General features: G+C 45.5%; 9 protein-coding genes across 9 annotated transcripts; all 9 read left to right on the forward strand.

Annotated features, from left to right (window-relative positions):
- Positions 1-306: 306 nt before the first annotated feature.
- On the forward strand, positions 307-1,344 carry TbgDal_IX3030 (hypothetical protein, conserved; the record flags this gene model as incomplete). The annotated part of the gene is made up of 1 exon (XM_011778196.1): positions 307-1,344. One exon carries the CDS (start codon positions 307-309, stop codon positions 1,342-1,344), a length of 1,038 nt encoding a protein of 345 aa, XP_011776498.1.
- A 552-nt stretch (positions 1,345-1,896) lies between these two features.
- TbgDal_IX3040 (nucleosome assembly protein-like protein,putative) lies at positions 1,897-3,159 on the forward strand (the record flags this gene model as incomplete). The annotated part of the gene is made up of 1 exon (XM_011778197.1): positions 1,897-3,159. The coding sequence occupies one exon, from the start codon at positions 1,897-1,899 to the stop codon at positions 3,157-3,159; it is 1,263 nt and encodes a 420-aa protein (XP_011776499.1).
- A 1,026-nt stretch (positions 3,160-4,185) lies between these two features.
- TbgDal_IX3050 (tryparedoxin peroxidase, putative) lies at positions 4,186-4,785 on the forward strand (the record flags this gene model as incomplete). The annotated part of the gene is made up of 1 exon (XM_011778198.1): positions 4,186-4,785. The coding sequence occupies one exon, from the start codon at positions 4,186-4,188 to the stop codon at positions 4,783-4,785; it is 600 nt and encodes a 199-aa protein (XP_011776500.1).
- A 782-nt stretch (positions 4,786-5,567) lies between these two features.
- Positions 5,568-5,918, forward strand: TbgDal_IX3060 (hypothetical protein, conserved; the record flags this gene model as incomplete). Its single annotated transcript, XM_011778199.1, has 1 exon — positions 5,568-5,918. The coding sequence occupies one exon, from the start codon at positions 5,568-5,570 to the stop codon at positions 5,916-5,918; it is 351 nt and encodes a 116-aa protein (XP_011776501.1).
- Positions 5,919-6,439: 521 nt separating this feature from the next.
- TbgDal_IX3070 (tryparedoxin peroxidase, putative) lies at positions 6,440-7,039 on the forward strand (the record flags this gene model as incomplete). The annotated part of the gene is made up of 1 exon (XM_011778200.1): positions 6,440-7,039. One exon carries the CDS (start codon positions 6,440-6,442, stop codon positions 7,037-7,039), a length of 600 nt encoding a protein of 199 aa, XP_011776502.1.
- A 1,073-nt stretch (positions 7,040-8,112) lies between these two features.
- TbgDal_IX3080 (hypothetical protein, conserved) lies at positions 8,113-9,489 on the forward strand (the record flags this gene model as incomplete). The annotated part of the gene is made up of 1 exon (XM_011778201.1): positions 8,113-9,489. One exon carries the CDS (start codon positions 8,113-8,115, stop codon positions 9,487-9,489), a length of 1,377 nt encoding a protein of 458 aa, XP_011776503.1.
- A 575-nt stretch (positions 9,490-10,064) lies between these two features.
- On the forward strand, positions 10,065-11,144 carry TbgDal_IX3090 (farnesyl pyrophosphate synthetase, putative; the record flags this gene model as incomplete). The annotated part of the gene is made up of 1 exon (XM_011778202.1): positions 10,065-11,144. The coding sequence occupies one exon, from the start codon at positions 10,065-10,067 to the stop codon at positions 11,142-11,144; it is 1,080 nt and encodes a 359-aa protein (XP_011776504.1).
- Positions 11,145-11,808: 664 nt separating this feature from the next.
- On the forward strand, positions 11,809-14,787 carry TbgDal_IX3100 (glutamate dehydrogenase, putative; the record flags this gene model as incomplete). The annotated part of the gene is made up of 1 exon (XM_011778203.1): positions 11,809-14,787. One exon carries the CDS (start codon positions 11,809-11,811, stop codon positions 14,785-14,787), a length of 2,979 nt encoding a protein of 992 aa, XP_011776505.1.
- Positions 14,788-17,188: 2,401 nt separating this feature from the next.
- TbgDal_IX3110 (succinate dehydrogenase, putative) lies at positions 17,189-17,755 on the forward strand (the record flags this gene model as incomplete). Its single annotated transcript, XM_011778204.1, has 1 exon — positions 17,189-17,755. One exon carries the CDS (start codon positions 17,189-17,191, stop codon positions 17,753-17,755), a length of 567 nt encoding a protein of 188 aa, XP_011776506.1.
- Positions 17,756-18,533: the final 778 nt, after the last annotated feature.

Genomic DNA, 18,533 nt, shown 5'->3' on the forward strand with positions numbered 1-18,533 from the left:
TTGGATCGGAGGCGTTATTGGCCGTATTTCCAATGCCTGAGCAGGGGTTTCAAAGCAACATTTGTGTTTGGGTCTCTTCCATATTTTTTTTTTTACCAATTAGGGGATGTCGTGCCTAACTTCGTGCATCCATTGTTGATCATTTGTACCATTGTTATTTTTTTTTTAATTTTGGTTTTGTAGCAAGGAATTAGTCAATATATACCTCTTCTTGTAATACGTTGCTGCTCAGAGGCACGCGCGCACGACGCTGACCGCACCGCACCGCACCGCACCGCACAGGCGGTGAAGGAAGCTGGTTAAGTCATGTCGACTACCACAGATTTTGTTGGGCGGAACTGTCCTCATTGCAGTGCAGTGGATAGTTTGCAGACAGATGATGTCATGGGCGAAGTAGCTTGCACGGCGTGTGCACTAGTTGTGGCAATGGGACTCGAAGAGAACGTTTTTACACGGTACAATGAGAATGCCACGTATGAGGACGTTGATCACCATCGTGAGCGAAATGCAAATCCCACAGCCGCTACTTCCGCTGCGGGTTCTCTTTCAGCAGCGGACCCTCACATGTCGTCGACCTCTTCGAAGGTTGTGTTACATCCAACCATGCTGAATTGTATGCGAGGCCTTCACAAAAAGGCAGTATTACCAGAGCCAGTACTCGATCGCGGTATTGAGCTCGCGCGAGCCTTTGTTGGGGGGCGGCGGGCACGTGGGCAGCGGGTGGAACGACAACCGGATGTTGCTGCCGCTTGTCTTATGATCGCTGCTGAAGAGGCTCAGCAGCCGCTACCGTTGGCCGAAGTGCGGTGTCTTGATTCATCACTTGGCGATGTGGAACTGCGTCGCGCGGATATTGTGCGCGAGTTACACCTAGAAGATAGCGAGCGGCGGTTGCGCGACACCTTTGCTGATAACCTTCTTGTGAAGTACATTCTGAAACTTGGTCTGCAAGTCTCATTATACCTACCGCATTGCAAGCGGCTGTTGACGGCGCTTGGTCGCGTAGAGGCGCTGGCAGGTTTAACAGTTGCAGATCGAGTAACGACAGCGCTTCTGTTGGCAAGAACTGCGCAAACACTTTCCTGGGAACAGGGAACGCACATTAGTAAAGGCAAAGAGTGTGACCTTGGTATGGAGGCTATCTACGCCAATTTTTCATCCAAAGCTCACTTGGAAGTGACCAAAGTCAACAAAATCATGCACCTGGCCGTAGATGTATTGCCTCTTATCCAGGCAGCGTTTCAAGACTGTGGAGAGCCCACGGCTGGTAAGAGAAAGGTAGGCAAGAACAGTGAGCCAGAAGCGAGTGGTGGCACTAAACGCGTGAAGAGGGAGGAAACATGAAGGTGTGGAGAGAAAGGAGGGAGATGACAATGGAGAAGAGACTGTTTTGTGGAAGGCGTGCTTTTTTAAAAAAACCTTCGATTTTTGACGTGGAGTATTTTTTTTTACTCTTTTTTTTTTTTGTTATCTTTGCTTATCCATTAGCGTTTCTTAGGTGCTTCTCGTCATCGGTACTGCTCTCCTACGCGAGTCAACCTACGGTGGCTAACCGTTTGTCCTTGGTGGCCGTGAAACCGCGACGCTTTTCTTTGTTTGTTTTTCTCGTTACACGTTTTTGTGGTTATCCGGTGGTTGCGGCGTTAATATGAAACTATATAATTTTTCCCGATGTTTTTTTTTACCGCGTTAATAATTTTTCAACAATGTTAGAGAGGTGGAGGCGCCCCTTCATTATCTTCTCCATATACTCCATTTTGTTGTGTCATTTTTTATTTTTATTTTTTACCAAGCTAGTTGTGATACGCCGCGTATCGTTAAGTGGCGAAGGAGGAAGAAGGAACGAAAGCGAAAAATAAAGTTTGAATCCGTTTGAGATACAGACACAACAAAACTATGCCCCGTGAGAACTTCTCACCGAAGCACGTTGATCCTGTGAACTTCCACAACGACGATGACGAAGACGAAGAAGAATTCGATCTCTTAAAAGTGATGAATGATATGAAGGTGCACGAACGCCGTAATGTGTATGCTCTGAAAGGTTTACTTAATGAATACAAAAGTGTACGGGCGAAGTTCCGTGAAGAACTCAGCCGGCTTGAGGTGGAGCATCTGCGTGACGCCCAGCATTTCCACGATATTCGCGCTGCCATCGTGTGTGGAACGCGCGACATCACTGATGAGGAAATAGCTGCTGCCCAGGCATCGTTGGCGGCTGAGACGACGTCTTCTGGTGTTCGTGCAATTTCCTCCAGCGATGAAGAACCCGACACGGGTGATGCAAAGCGGGATGAAAATAAAGCCGGAAAGAAGTCCGTTCGTGTGGTGTCTCCTCAGGAAGATCCCGGCCGCCTCGAGAAGGCTGCTGCCGCACCTGATGGTGGCATTCCTGACTTTTGGCTCACAGCCATGTGCAACGCAGAGGTGTTGGACTCAACCATTACGGAGCGAGATCGCCCAGCGCTAAGTCACCTGCAAGACATTCAGTTAGAGCACATTGATGGGGATCCACATAAAGGAGTTCGTATTAACTTCCACTTCTCACCGAATGAGTACTTTACCAACGAGGTCCTTAGCAAAACATACCGGATGGCCTTTGATGAAGACAGTGGTGAAGTAGAGATTGATTCCATGAGCGCCACTCCTGTTGACTGGAAGTCGCGTGAGAAGAACCTTACCGTTATCCTTAAGAAAAAGAAACAACGACACAAGACCAAGAGGGAGATTCGTGTGGTGACGCGCGAGGAGAAATGCCCGTCGTTTTTCAATTTTTTCACCAACCCTCTGGGCGGCGAGGACGAGGACGAGGACGGGGACGGAAAAGAGGATGAAAAAAGGGATGAAAAGGAAAAGGGAAAGAAAACTGACGACGATGACGATGACGATGATGATGATGAAGAAGAGACGGCAGAGTTGCACATTGAATTGGGGCAGGTGTTGATGGAGGAACTCGTGCCAAAGGCCGCCTTCTACTATACAGGTAAGTCCGTTGAGGAAACGGCACTGGCACTCATAAAGAAATTTAGCGTTGAATCAGATGACGAAGACGGGGACGAAGATGATGACAGTGATGACGGAAGCGACATCGGTGGTAAATCATCTAAGAAACCCGCACCCAGTGGTGGTAAAACTAATCAGCCGGAGTGCCAGCAGCAGTAAAAAAGGAAAATAAAAAACAAACTAACAGACAAAGAGGTATTTCCCCCTCGCAATCCCTCAAAGCGAGTGGTAAAGCAGGGGAAATAAGCAAGGCGTCTTTGTTCCGAATAAAAGGTTGGTACCCAAATAAGCAATTAACAGTCGCCATATAGTTCCTGTCTGTTTTTAATTCACTTTACGTCTCTTAGTTTTTGAGCTGAATGTTCTCACCGCCCCTTCTCCTTCCCTTGGACTTTCGCGTCTGCCATTCCCCCACAGGGCGTAACGTTGGAACCTCCTACAATCAGATACAACCACAATGGAAGTGTTTTGAATGCGTTGGTCGGACCGAGTTATCGTAAATCCCATCTAAAAAGGAGTAAAAGAGGAGGAAGATAGCAAAAGAAAAGCCATGGAAAAGACAGGAAAAAAAAAAGGAATGAAGTGAGGAAACGGAAGGGGAAGTGCGTATTTGGGTTAAATACTATAATTATATTGTGTGACATCCTTTTTTTTTTTAGTGCGTGTGTGGTTGTTTGTCGGGGGTTCAAGGGAGGGGGGAAGGGGGGAAAGAGAAAACACAAAGAAAAAACAAATAAACATTAAAGGAAGATGCAAAGAAGTACAGGAGATGGTAGTGGCGTGGATGTTCGGAAGCGAAAATGATAATAACAATGATAACGATAATGGTAATGCGCAAACGAAGTAAACGAGAAGGGATGGCTTCCGCATATCTCTTTTCGGTCTCATCTTCCCTGAAAACAAAGTCTCCTTGTTATTACTCGTCTGGTTCCATATTTCATCCTTTTCATTACACTACCTGTATGTGGCCAAGTATCCGCTGTTACATTATGTGTACACTCGCATTCTGTATCCCGTATTTCTCCTTGAACTTCTGCTACTTTCCTCCTCTTGTGTTTTGGTACAGAAAAAGCAACTCATAGCTAGCAAGTCAGTTTTTCACCAGCTAACTTCAAGTATTCGGCATATACCCATATCAAGGTAAGAAGGGAGAAAAAGAAAAAAGAAATAAAGATACAATTAAACATGTCCTGCGGTGATGCGAAACTCAACCACCCTGCGCCTCACTTCAATGAGGTGGCACTGATGCCTAATGGCACTTTCAAGAAAGTTGATCTCGCCTCTTACAGGGGAAAGTGGGTGGTACTATTCTTTTATCCTCTCGACTTCACGTTTGTGTGCCCCACTGAAATCTGCCAATTCTCTGACCGCGTGAAGGAGTTCAACGACGTCGATTGTGAGGTTATTGCATGCTCAATGGACAGCGAATTCTCACATCTTGCATGGACAAATGTTGAACGCAAGAAGGGTGGATTGGGGACGATGAACATTCCCATCCTCGCTGATAAAACGAAATCAATCATGAAGGCTTATGGTGTACTTAAGGAGGAAGACGGTGTTGCATACCGCGGTCTTTTCATCATTGATCCCCAACAGAACCTTCGTCAAATTACCATCAACGATCTTCCAGTTGGTCGTAATGTTGACGAAACACTTCGACTTGTGAAGGCCTTCCAGTTTGTGGAAAAACACGGTGAGGTGTGCCCCGCTAACTGGAAACCTGGAAGCAAGACAATGAAGGCTGATCCCAACGGATCCCAAGATTACTTCAGCAGCATGAACTAAAATGGACTTGTTTCTAAGTTTGCAGTGTATTTTGTTCCTTTCACGAAGCGAGTCACGCTGTTTTGGGAGTTCCTGTGGGAGCAATTACGGAAGCACATAAAATTTTCTATAGCCATGAAGAGGAGGATTACCTCCTGTAACGATGGGGTGATGCTTTCCCTTTTCGTGGTTTAATGCAAGACAGGGAGAGAATTACTATATATATATATATATTCGTATTGAATATTAAGGTTACGATTTTTGTCACTATCTTTTTTTTTTATGGCACTGCAGTGTCTTATTGTTTGACTTCGTTCGAGTGCCGCAGCGTGGGAAAGGCAATGTGAAACACGAAAGGAAGGATAAACTTATAGGGTATTAGGAGTGAAAAGTAGGGAAAAAGAGAATAGGCGGGAGTCTGCTCAGTTTTTAGCGAGAAGGCGTTGATATATGTCCTTCGGCAATTCTCATTTTCTTCTTTTTTTTTTCCTTCTTTGCGTGTTTGCCAGTAGCTAACTCAACAAGATGCTTGTGCTTGTGATTTCGCACTTCACTATGAAGTCTGAGAAGGGGTTTAGCGATGGGTTCCTCCCAATACTGGGTCATCTCATTTTACACCATGCCTTGCCGATTTTTTTTTTCGTTCCTTTCCTCTCCACCCACTATTTACCCCTGGATCCTTACTTTTACCTTCCCCTTCCCTACATGCAAAAGCACAAACCTGTAATTGGTGCAGCTGAAGTAACGGAATAGGGTTTAAATACCCCCAATAGATAAGTGCAAAACATACTTGTTACTCACCTATGTTAGTCCACTTGGATAAATGGTGGAAAAGCAAGGCCCATCGTCGCATAAAAGGTGCTCGCGGGGCCCGTTTTGCGAGTCTTAAGTTTCATGTTCTATTCCTTGGCAGTGTTATTTGTTTTGTTGAGTGGGTGATGCGATCGACTGACTGCTACGAGGATCCCTCTTACCATATTGCTCCACCACCGGTCGCGCCTCCTCCACCGTTGGCTGCGTCGATTGGATATGCACTGAGTCGGGAAATGCCACATCTGCGTGTCATGGAACTAGAGAAAGGGATACCGTCACATTTACCGAAGACGCGGGGTGTTGACTACGTGTTGCTGCGAAGCGAAGGGAGGTTTGTTTAACACCTCAGGTGCACAACATATATATATATATATATATATATATGTTTGTGCTAGTGTTACCGTGTTCATCAAGTTTATGTGCATGCAATTTGGTTAGTGGTTTACTTAGGAAGGGGACAACATTTTGTACGCAACGTAAGTCGCTTCACTCCTTTGTGAGGGCCAAACCCCCACTCAGGATCTCGCAATGGCGTAAGTGAATAAAAACTGGCAATAACCGCTCTTGTTTAATTTTACTCTGATTCGCATCTGGACTTCCTCCCCTCTGCACCGTTTCTCTTATGACCGAGAGGTATGTGGCCAAGCACACAATTTTGTTAGCGCCATGTCCACAGTTACATTCTGTGTCCTGTATTTCTCCTTGAACTTCTGCTACTTTCCTCCTCTTGTGTTTTGGTACAGAAAAAGCAACTCATAGCTAGCAAGTCAGTTTTTCACCAGCTAACTTCAAGTATTCGGCATATACCCATATCAAGGTAAGAAGGGAGAAAAAGAAAAAAGAAATAAAGATACAATTAAACATGTCCTGCGGTGATGCGAAACTCAACCACCCTGCGCCTCACTTCAATGAGGTGGCGCTGATGCCTAATGGCACTTTCAAGAAAGTTGATCTCGCCTCTTACAGGGGAAAGTGGGTGGTACTATTCTTTTATCCTCTCGACTTCACGTTTGTGTGCCCCACTGAAATCTGCCAATTCTCTGACCGCGTGAAGGAGTTCAACGACGTCGATTGTGAGGTTATTGCATGCTCAATGGACAGCGAATTCTCACATCTTGCATGGACAAATGTTGAACGCAAGAAGGGTGGATTGGGGACGATGAACATTCCCATCCTCGCTGATAAAACGAAATCAATCATGAAGGCTTATGGTGTACTTAAGGAGGAAGACGGTGTTGCATACCGCGGTCTTTTCATCATTGACCCCCAACAGAACCTTCGTCAAATTACCATCAACGATCTTCCAGTTGGTCGTAATGTTGACGAAACACTTCGACTTGTGAAGGCCTTCCAGTTTGTGGAAAAACACGGTGAGGTGTGCCCCGCTAACTGGAAACCTGGAAGCAAGACAATGAAGGCTGATCCCAACGGATCCCAAGATTACTTCAGCAGCATGAACTAAAATGTGTCTCGTTTTAATTTTTGTTTTGACTTCTACCTGTGATTTATTATTAATTGTTTTGTTGGGTCGTTCTTCTGGTGTATACAAGGTTTTGTCGTCTCTCCTGTGTGCCTTACCGGCTTTACTGTTCGTGACGCGTTAAAGCAGCCGGGGAGTGAACAAGTAGCGGTGTTTGGGAAATAGGTTTGACGGCACTGGATTTACTTTTCCCTTCCCCCTCTGAGTTTTTTAGCGATCTTTACTTGTTTCCTTTTTGATTGCCCATCACTGCCACTGATATGATACTCACGTTATTCTATTGTGAGATGTATCAGGTGTGCTGGAAACGCTTTCAGTGGTTCTGTTGTTGTAGGGTAAACGATTTCGGCGGCTTTATATCTAAGTTCCACTATGTATGAGGATACTTTGCATTACTTATATATACATATCTATACTTTTCGTTTTATCTCTTTTTTTTTTCTAATTTACCACAATATGTTCGATTTCCCACATGTGTAGACACGCCATTAGGGAGGCGGAAAGCGAAAGCGTGCGTAATATTTATGTGGGGAAGCGTGGTAAGTTTGATTTGGATAGCCAGTCGGGAACAAATGACGAGGTCTCGGGAAGGGAAAGGGGAAACGGATGGAGAAGTACAAACTTTTAACGTGTGGTGACTGCATTTTTTTTTTTCCTTTGAGGGAAGACAGGGAGTTAACTGACACACCGAGAATGGTGACGGAAACTATTCCAGTCACACGAACACCAGGGAGGGTATATGCTCGTCGCACTTTTCTTGTGGCCTCGCTGCATATATGCGTGTGTGCATGTATAGTAGGTAATCTCTTTCTACTTCATCGCTTCTTGCATTTACATTGTCGTTTTTGTATTATTATTATCATTATTATTATTTTTTTTTGGTATACGTGATTGTATACATTTGTACGCACACGCCGGATGGTGATAATTTTTGTAGAAGTAAGGAGATAACTGGAGTAGGAAGCCCAGACGTGAAGTGTTGCGCCCGATCAGGTCTTCACGCACTGGATTTATTTTTCTTTTGGCGTTTACTTCTCGACGGTGCCTCTGGGTGGATGTATGGCATTAGTGAAGATGGTGGGGCTTTTGCTGAGTGTTATTTTGCACAGTACCCACTAGGAATGGGCAAAACGCCACCACCGCCATTTGTTCGCGAAGCGGTTCTTGCCCTACGGAAACATACAGACCGCTCTCCACCTTCTTCTACAGATAAATCGCTAGCACTTGTACCGGCGACGGCAGCACTTTCGAGTCACGAAGCCACAGAGGGTAATGTTTCGGGTAATTCGGACAAGCTTGCACAAACAACGGAGAGGACACGTGAGGCGTTAGAACTGGTGTTGCAGGAGCGCCGGAAAGAAGAGGAAGAAAGGGACTTCAGTGGCCGAAACCTAAAGCGTGGCCAGCGAAAAAAGCCAGCACTTGAGTTGACCCTCTCCGCTGACGTTGCAGCCGTTGGGATGCACGACCCGGCACCCATTGTGCGATCTCCTACCAAAGTCCCAAAAGAGCCAGCAGATTTCTCCGGCGATCGTAATGGAAATACATCTTCTGCCAGTACCACCGTCGTGCCGTTCAGCATTAGCAACTGGAAGAATAAACGCAAGTTGATCATATCCCTGGAGCAGCGCATTGCTCAGCACGCCGAGGCTCGACCGGTGGGTGGTGAGAGTATTAGCGATAATGTGATGCAGCTGGCCGTTGCGATGCAGCAGGCAAGAAAAGAGGTGGAAGCCGAACAACTTGCCCGTGAGAAGGCGCGAATGGAAGAAGAGGAACGGCGGCAGGCGGAGCGGGAGGCCGAAGCCACCCAGCGGGCGAAAGAAATACTGGAGAAAACGGCATCAGATGCATTGCATTCATCAGGTGACAGAAAGAAAGAAACTCGAGAAGAACGGCTTGAGCGTATTCGGCTGGAGAGGGAGTTGCGGGAGCGAGAGAAGCAGCAAGAATTGCGGCAACGTCGTTTGGCCAAGGCTGCCACGCGCTTAGGCATGTCAGTGGAGGCGCTTGAAGCCGATGAGGAACTGATGAAGAATATTGATAACCCAACAACTACCCGTATTGGCGCTGGTTCCGACTATATTTGCCCTCCTAGTGGTGGCGGCGTATCGACAGGGAACAAAGCCGCTGGAGCAGGCCAAAGTGAATATGGTGAGCGCCCGCCAACGCTACACGCTGACGAATTGGAGGAGGACACTCGCCCCCCTGGAACCTGCGGCATCCGTAAAGGTGTTTTTGGCTCAGCGGTCATAAGTAACGAGGGTATCCGTCGCGAGATGGAAGCACTGGCTAAGTTGGAAGAGGGAGGGAGTGAGCCAAAGGATGGGCTGCGGCTTGTCGGTGACGATGACCTGTCAAGCGGCGATGATGAAGATGATGGGTTAGGAATGGACAAACTCATGAAGAAGAAAAAGAAGCGCCGTCTGTAGCGGCACAATTGTTACTTCTTCCAGTGTGTATACTTGTGTGGTCGTTCCTTATTTGTTACTTCCCTTTGGCAGTGTTGGAGTTCTCTATGAGGGTACAGACATCTGGCCCTGCTTTAGGTTGGGTTTGGTTGAGCGTTTTTTTTTTTTAGAATTCCCTTTCCGTTGGGTATTCCCATTTCCTCTTTCTGTTCAACTGTTTTTTTTTCTCCATCATAAGAAAAGGGAGAAGAGTTGTAGGGCTAGTGTGTGAAGAGTTTGTTTACCAATAGGAGACACATACTTGAGGAAATAAAAGACGCGTATCGTACGGCAGGTAATTAAAGGCTAAAGTGTAATAGACGGATACAAGAAAGTGTGTGGACTCAGATCACTCTCACGGGCTCGCACACTCTCTGCATTACAATATTTTTCTTTTTATCACTGTCCTCCATTGGATTTTGGTATTGTCACTACTCTTGACATCACGGGCCACCGGACATATTTAACCGGACCTAGCCTCGGCTAACTGTTTAATACACCGAAGACGACGACGGAGGACGCTTAAATCTTCGTGTTTTTTCTTTCGGCGTGTTGTAATGCACCGTGCTAATATTATATTACGCACTGCGGTCACGGCCGCCAATGCCAATGCCGTATTGACAGGGGAAGGTCGGCCCTTCTCTATGGTGACACGGGAGGTTAAGGCCATGCAGAATCACATTTCCAACCTTGTCGCTAACAAGGAAAATGAAGTGCTGGATTACGCCGGTAAGTACGTGCTGTCGTCTGGGGGAAAGCTGCTGCGGCCCACATTAGTAGCAATGATGGCCCATGCACTCGTGCCGCCGCACATGAGTCAGCAGTTTCAGGCCAGTGATATTGGATCACTAGACGATATTCCTTCCGGCACGATCCGCCCCTTTTTGCGGCTTGGGGAGGTTACAGAACTCATACACACCGCTGCGTTGGTACACGATGATGTGATTGACGATAGTGAGATGCGCCGCGGGAAGCCTGCACTGCATTGCGTGCACGATGTCAAGCGTGCCGTGCTCGCGGGTGACTTCCTGCTAGCGCGGGCCTCACTGTGGATTGCTTCCCTATGTGTCCCTCGCATAGTGGTGTTGATGACCACAGCTTTAGAGGACTTAACGCGTGGGGAGATGATGCAAATGGAGGGCTGCTTTGATCTTGAAAGGTACGAAGAGAAGACGTACTGTAAGACGGGTTCGCTTATTGCTAATTCCCTAGCAGCCACGGCGGTGCTTGCGGATCCCTCGAACTCTGCCCATGAAGTCGCTGCTGGGGAGTATGGCAGGCGGTTAGGCATTGCATTTCAAATCGTGGACGACTGCCTCGACATCACAGGAGATGAAAAAAACCTTGGAAAACGGACAATGGTGGATATGAAGGCAGGAATCGCCACCTTACCCACTCTTCTCGCCGCGAGGCAGGACAGTAAAGTGGATGCCGCAGTGCGCCGCCGCTTTAAGGAGCCCGGCGACGCGGAGATTTGTGTGGAGGCTATCGAGCGTCACGGTTGTGTTATGGAGGCGTTACAGCACGCAGATCAGCACTGCCGACGGGGCATTGCGGCGCTACGCACTCTGCATGAGTCGCCTGCTCGTGAGCGGCTAGAAGCGGCGATGAATCTCCTCCTGACACGGGAATTGTGAGCGCATCATTTTTACTCTTTCTTCCCTCCCCCCCCCCCACACACACAGTCGGCAACAGTTCCCCCTCTTTGTTAAGATCTGCTGCGATTTGGTTCAGCGACATTTTATTTGTAGGCCCCTGCCACCTTTTCGTTCCAAGCTTTGGTTCTATGGATAACATGAATACGTGTAATTCGTCCACACTTGTCCTACATTTTTGTTCCTTTTCAATTTTGTTTACCCTGTACTGTTAATCCGCATTGGCGCGCTTTGGAGAGTTACATGAGGGAAGAGAGGCGCTTGTGTCTTATTTCTTATTCCAATCTGTTGCAGAATTGTGCGTGGATTTAGGCCTCCCCGTATCGTCCGTCGTTGGATCCTGGTTTAGTATCTGCTGTCACTATTTTGCACCCTTTTACCTTTTTTCTGGTGTCCCATTTGTTAAGTTGGCTGTAATCGGCTTTTAAACCTCAAGGCGCTTTGAAAGAATAGTTTACAACTTTGTTTCCTATTGAACCATTCGTTTAGTACTGTCAAAGGAAGCAAAGGTGTGAAGAAGAAGAAAGGACAAAAAACCGAAGAAGCGTATTATTTATTCATCTATTTATTTATTAGTTAGTGATACCACGCAGATTCAATATCGAAGCATTGATCAACCGTGATTGAACATTAAAAAAAAAAATCAATGATGCGCCGTGCTTCTTACTGCGCGGGCCATGTCTTCACTTCCCTCACCGTCGTTGGATCCCGTCGATTCTTTCAGGGTGAAAGATGTGAAGCGGAAATTGTAAAACTGACAAAGGAGCGCGGCATCTTCAGTGATGCCTCAGTCGAAGCTTCTGTGCACCAGTTGATGTCTCGACTCTCCGACAGCCCATATGTCCGTCATTACACGGACGCGGAAGTATCGGCGCATGCTCACGGGTTTCTTTGTGCAAAGGCAAGGAGTGCACTGGGTGAGCCGTTTGAGCATTTTCACGAAAGTGACGATTCGGCCTTCTACATTTGCCGAAAGGACCAGGCAAGTCAGCTGCGAGCCGTGCGGCAGTTGACCAAGTTTGTCAGCCGCGAAAGGGAAACCAAACAATCTGTCTCTGTGCGTTGTTACACTGCCGGTGACAGTGACATTGCCGTCTTCACCGCCAAAATACGTCCTTTTGTGAACCCCAATCCGGAAAAGGGTGAAACGGACATCGGACAACTTGCGAGTTCCGCTTTTTTGGAGGAGCGTTCACCAGAGATGCAGGAGCGATATCAGGACCTCATCAACCGCTTCCACGAATCAGTTGTTCCAGTTCACACTGTGCGCGAAGTGGATGGCGAAGTTTGTTTTTCCATGATCATGGCCGCAGACCGCTCCTACTACATCGCGACGTTGCAGACAGTCATACAGGAGATCCCCGGCGCTGTCGTCACACGCTGTTTCTCGGAGACTTTTTCCAATGACACTCATGTTTACACGTATTTTGTTCGAGGTGCTACAAGTCAGCAGCTTAGCGATCGCGCCTCTCTAGTGCCCTTCCTTCCCACCCGCCCGCGCAGTTTGATTACGCGCCTTCACGAGGATATGGTGTTCAACACGGAGCAAACAGTGTACACGGATGCTGCAGTCATTTTCGCCTTCTACTTTACCCCGCAGCCGACATCCGAAGATTATCGTCATCTACGCAGTTTGGTGTCGAAGGAACCCAACGGATTGAGTCGTCTCAACAATCTTCGCACAACACTCAGTCTCGAGATGATGTCGGAGCGGTATATCCTCACACTCATCTCCACTTACCCCGAGTTCATGAAGGAGATATATGAGGATTTTCAAGTTGGCACCACACACGAGCGACGCTGTGCAATCCGGGAAAAAATCACCACCCGCTTCAGGGAGGATCAGCGCTCCGAGCACGACTTGGGCATCTTCAATGCATTTCTGCAGTTCAACGAGGTGGTTTTAAAGCACAATTTCTTTAAACAGCATAAGGTGGCGCTCTGTTTCCGCCTCGACCCTTCTTTTCTTCGTTCATTGGGGTACCCACGAGTACCACATGGTGTTTTTCTTCTCGCTGGCGCGCAGTGGCGTGGATTCCATGTGCGCTTTACCGACATCGCCCGCGGCGGTGTGCGCATGATTATTTCGAAGGACACCATGTACCGCCGAAACAAGCGCTCTGTTTTCCAGGAGAACTACAACCTTGCCCTCACCCAGTTGCTGAAGAATAAGGACATACCGGAGGGTGGCAGCAAGGGAACCATTCTTGTCTCATCTCGCTACCTGAATACATTCAACCAGCCTCTTTGTGAGAGGATTTTCTTGCAGTATGCTGATGCACTATTGGATGTTGTCATTCCAGGAGAGGAAGGTATCGTCGATCGACTGAAGACACCAGAGATCATTTTCCTTGGGCCTGATGAGCACACGGCAGGCACTTTCCCGTCCGTTGGCTCTCTGTTCAGCAAGAAGCGCGGGTACAGTGCGTGGAAATCCTTTACAACTGGTAAGGATGCTTCACTGGGAGGTATTCCTCACGATACTTATGCCATGACAACTCGTTCAGTCCGTACGATGGTTCGTGGGGTGTATGAGAAACTTGGACTCGATGAAGCAAGTCAGACAAAGTTTCAGACAGGTGGCCCGGACGGTGACCTTGGCTCCAATGAGATTCTGCTGAGCAAGGAAAAGACACTGGCGGTATTGGATATTTCAGCCTCACTTTTTGATCCAGAGGGACTCAACAAGGAGGAGCTGAAGCGCCTCGCGACTGCGCGAAAACAACTGCGGGACTTTGATAAGTCCAAATTGTCATCGAAAGGTTTCCTTGTACTGACAGGGGATAAGAATGTGACGCTCCCAGATGGTACACACGTCAGCGATGGCGTCTCATTCCGTGATGAGTTCCATCTTACGAAGTACAGTGCCGCCGATGTGTTTGTGCCATGCGGTGGGCGTCCCCGCAGCGTTACGCTTGCAAATGTTGGTCGATTCCTCAACTTAAGCGCCGCTGACAACGACTCTCTACTTGCTGGGGGCAGCATTCAGCTGAAAACCCCGAAATACAAGATAATTGTGGAGGGTGCCAACCTTTTTATATCGCAGGATGCGCGTCTTGCTATCGAGCGCTGCGGTATTGTTTTGATTAAGGATGCATCTGCAAATAAGGGTGGTGTCACTTCCTCATCACTTGAGGTGTATGCGGGGCTGGCGCTTTCCGACGAGGAGCACGCGCAGCACATGTGCGTCAAGGATCCCAACAATGTGCCGGAGTTCTACAAGAAGTATGTGCTAGACATTATTGACCGCATTGAAAGTAACGCCCGCCGTGAGTTTGAGGCCATCTGGCGTGAACAACAGGTACAAGAAGGGATGCCCAAGACTCTCATTGCCGACTCACTAAGCGAGAAAAATGTAAGAGTGCGTGCTAGTATTCTTTCGAGTGACATGTGTGAGAACAAAGAACTCGTTCGCTACGTTCTCAGCAAGTACACCCCCAAAACTCTACTTGAAGTGGTCCCACTCGAAACACTAATGGAGCGCGTGCCCCTCGAGTACCAAAAGGCCATTTGTGCAATGTGGCTTGCATCGGAGTATGTGTATACCACCGGCATCAGCGGTAATGAATTTGACTTCTTTACTTTCATGACAAAACACATGGAGCAGGCCAAGCACATCTCTTAAATGTTTCACCAATTCGATGAAATTAGTGAGTTAACAAACCAATCATACGGGAGGAAGCTGCAGCAGTATATTTATACACGCACATAGTTATGTGCATGTATATTTGTATATGCGTGTGTGTGGGATACAATTGAGGGAAGAAGATACAAATTTGAAGATGGGAAGGAAACAAAATTCAAGAAGAAAAACGAGTGAAAGGGCATTAGCTAAAGAAAAAGACAATAAACGCACTAAAAAAAAAATACACCAGTAGATGGAGAAAACGTTTATTTATTTATTTTACTTTTTTTTTACTTGTTTGAAGTGTGAACGGGTGGCACGTAACCAGTGGGGCAGGGGGGAAACAAATGGAAATGTTTAAAATTAAAAAAAAACTGAAACCCGCTAATGTTTAGGTGGTGAATTTGTGTTTGCGTTTGTAACCAACTGTAAATATGTATAGAAAATATCCATGCATATTTATTTATTTTAATAATTAAATTATGGTTTATGCATGTAATAATGCAGTGAAACATGAAGAGATGAAATTGTATTGGTATATGGGCCCTGGTTTTCAGGTAACAGAATCTGTACGCGTGCTTAGTGGGTTACTTTTCCTTCTTTTCTCCCGTTTCCCTTTCTCTTTTAGTGATGGTGCTAACAATAATTATAAATATATTTATATTTCTCTACTTTATTCCGTCTTCCATCTGATCATTATGTTCAGGTGTAGGCATTAGGGAGGGGCGGGTGATGTGATGTGTGTGGTGTGTATGTGGGGAAGACAACACATAAATTTCATTTGTGCATTTCCCCCCCCCCCTCTCCTTCTTCCTCCTTTCTTTCCTTCGAAATCTGCAGAAACAAAAAAATAATGGTTATGATGACGATACGGAAGAAGACGGAAGGGTGGATGCACTGGTAGAAGTGAAAGTAGTGGGAAAGGGGGAGAACGTTAAGTTAAGGTAACGTGAGATAGGGTAAAGAAGAAAAAAAAAAAATATATATATATATATATATAATTTGATAAACAAGTGTTGAAAAAAAACGCAACGGCGCCATGCAATTTGAGCGTGTACCAGTTCTCCATTGGAGTGATAAACGGCATCAGGTCTAGTTTACAGCTTTAACTTTGTTTTTTTTACTTTTTGTGTGCTATTTTCTTTCTCTTTTTCGTTCTCTTTTTACTATTATTATTATTATTTTGTTTTGAGGGTAGAACTTCTCCGACTTTATCGTTTCTTCCTTTGGTAGAAGGTTATCCTCCATTTATTATTTTTTTTTGTTTTCCCTCTTTTTTTTTTGATTTTCTCCTTATTTTTCATGTGGAGTACCGTTTCATTGAGTTTTTATGCAAAGAAAATGAAACTGGGTAAAGGAAAGAGAGAAAGCAACACACAGTGAAAGCAAAGAAGAGGAGGGAATCGAACGAATGAATGAATGAATGAATAAACAGGCGTTGGCATATAACTTATAACCGCAGTAGAAGTATTCCTAATTTTTATGCCACTTTCCTTCTGTTTTGACTATTATAGTAATTTTGTTTTTATTTTACTCTTTTTATTTTGTTTTAATTCTTCATTCATTCTTATTCTGACTTTCCATCCCCTCTCCTGTTTTCGTTTTCATTTTATATCAGCTTTACATACTCAGCAGCCACTCAATAAAATTAGCGAAAAAATGTCGATTACTGTGATGACACCGAAAGAGTTGTAATGATCATTTGTCTATGAAATATATATTTGGGGCCGCGCGTGTTTATGTATGCTGAGTGTATGGATTTTCTTTTCTTTTCCTCCCCCATCTAAAGCTGTTGTGGGGGATAAATAATTAGTTTCGGGGATTGAAAGAACGGTGATTGTGTGTGAGGAATTGTTTTGCTGTTGTGACACATTCCGCTGCTATTCAAATTCATTTATTACGTTTCGGAGATTGACAGTTGAATCGGCGTTTTTGGTGCCGGTGAAAGTGCATGCGCAAATAGGAGGACTGTTCTTTTATACCTTTTGGTTTTATTATTTTATTTTCCTCACTCATACCCTACGCTTCTTGTTATCGTTTCCCAATTCACTGCGGTTGTTAAAGATTAATAAATTCTGCGCGCGGTTGTGTGGTTCTAGGCAACCTTCTTCTTTTTTCTTTCTTGTAGTCTCACGCATATAAACTGAACATCGTTTTTTTTTTTTTGCTCCCTCTTTTTTTTTTTGAAAAAAAAAAGAAGTTTCATCGGTAAAAGGTCAGAAAAGTGTCATCTTAGCTTGAGAAGTAGGAAAGCAAATAGTAAGGAAGATAAAAATATCAAACAAACAGTCGTAAGCATTGGTGTAGACAAATATATATATATATATATATATACCATCAGAGGTTGTAGTAGAACCTTCTTTTTCATTAAAAACAAAAATTCAAAAAAAAAACAAAAATAATGCCTGCTGCACCGCTTCCCGGCGAGGTTGCGAAGTTCTGCAGCCCCCTTTACATGCACAAGAGAATACTTAGAGCCGCCGCTCCTAAACCGCCGACAGTTTTCACCGCGAAAGACAACTCAAAAACGGCTTTTCATGTGGTAACGCAACGACCAGGATTTGCAACCACTCCTTACACTGTCAGTCGTTGGTATCTTAAAGAAAAGGTTCACAGCAGCAATAGGAACCGTTTGGAAGGATTGTACGAATGTGTACTTTGCGCCTCATGCACGGGAAGTTGCCCTCAGTATTGGTGGAATCGCGAACTTTTCCTCGGCCCTGCGGTGCTTCTTCAATCGTACCGGTGGCTGATTGAACCCCTCGACCGTGATTTTGACAGTCGGGTAAAGATGTTTGAACATGGCCCGCTTGTGAACTTTTGTCATAATATCTTCAACTGCAGCATCACGTGCCCAAAGTTTCTCAACCCGGGAATGGCTTCGAAGGAAATTAAGCGCCTTTCATCACCAGCAACGCTGCGTGTGGGGCCACCGCTGGAGGATGCAAAAGTCGCCTCCAAGTATTAAAAGCTGTTTGGTATAGTCAAGTAGCTTATTTGTGCCGTCTATACTCTGATATGACCGCTCATAGGAATGTTAGTGAAGTGAAGGGTGCCCTTTTTTTCTTTTTCTTTCTTTTTTTTTTTTGATTCATTATGAGTGTACGCGATTTCCGGTGACCATGTCGGTTTATGCCCTATGTGAGTGTGTGGGTTTCTTCTTCGTTGTTTTTTTTTTTTCGACCCAACCTCCTGATGTAAGTGGGTCAAGGGTGTTTATATGTTGGTGTGTAGGAAGGTGTTTATGTTGAACTGAACGTTTATTTGGTTTGGTTCACATTTGATGATCGTGTAGTGTGTTCCTCTTTCTTCATTTTGTTTGGTTTACCTTTTCTTCTGCCTTAGCGCAACCACCGGCCTTAACTACATTGGTGCATTCATATGTTCGTATATATTTTTATATGTATGAAAAAGTGTGTTTGCACATACGCGTGTGTACATTTTTCTTTTGGCATGTCATGTGTTGCTGTTGCTCTATTTTTGCAATTGTTGCCACTACTATTACTTTGTACGCAATGCATCTGCTTCAACTTTTAGCAGTAGTTGATCCGCACGTTTTAGTGGGTGATTTGTTGCATTAGCTTTTTGGGGAAAGGAGAGGGAAAGGTTTTACCATTATTATCAGCATAATTATACGTTCTCACTTACTTACTATCATCATTATTAGTCATTATTTATTAATGAATTTAGTGTTAGTATTATTACCGTCCATCTCTCGCTTTCACTTTATCTTCCTTGTGATTTAT

Source organism: Trypanosoma brucei, chromosome 9 (genome assembly GCF_000210295.1).
Source record: "Trypanosoma brucei gambiense DAL972 chromosome 9, complete sequence".
NCBI classification, from domain to species: Eukaryota; Euglenozoa; class Kinetoplastea; order Trypanosomatida; family Trypanosomatidae; genus Trypanosoma; species Trypanosoma brucei.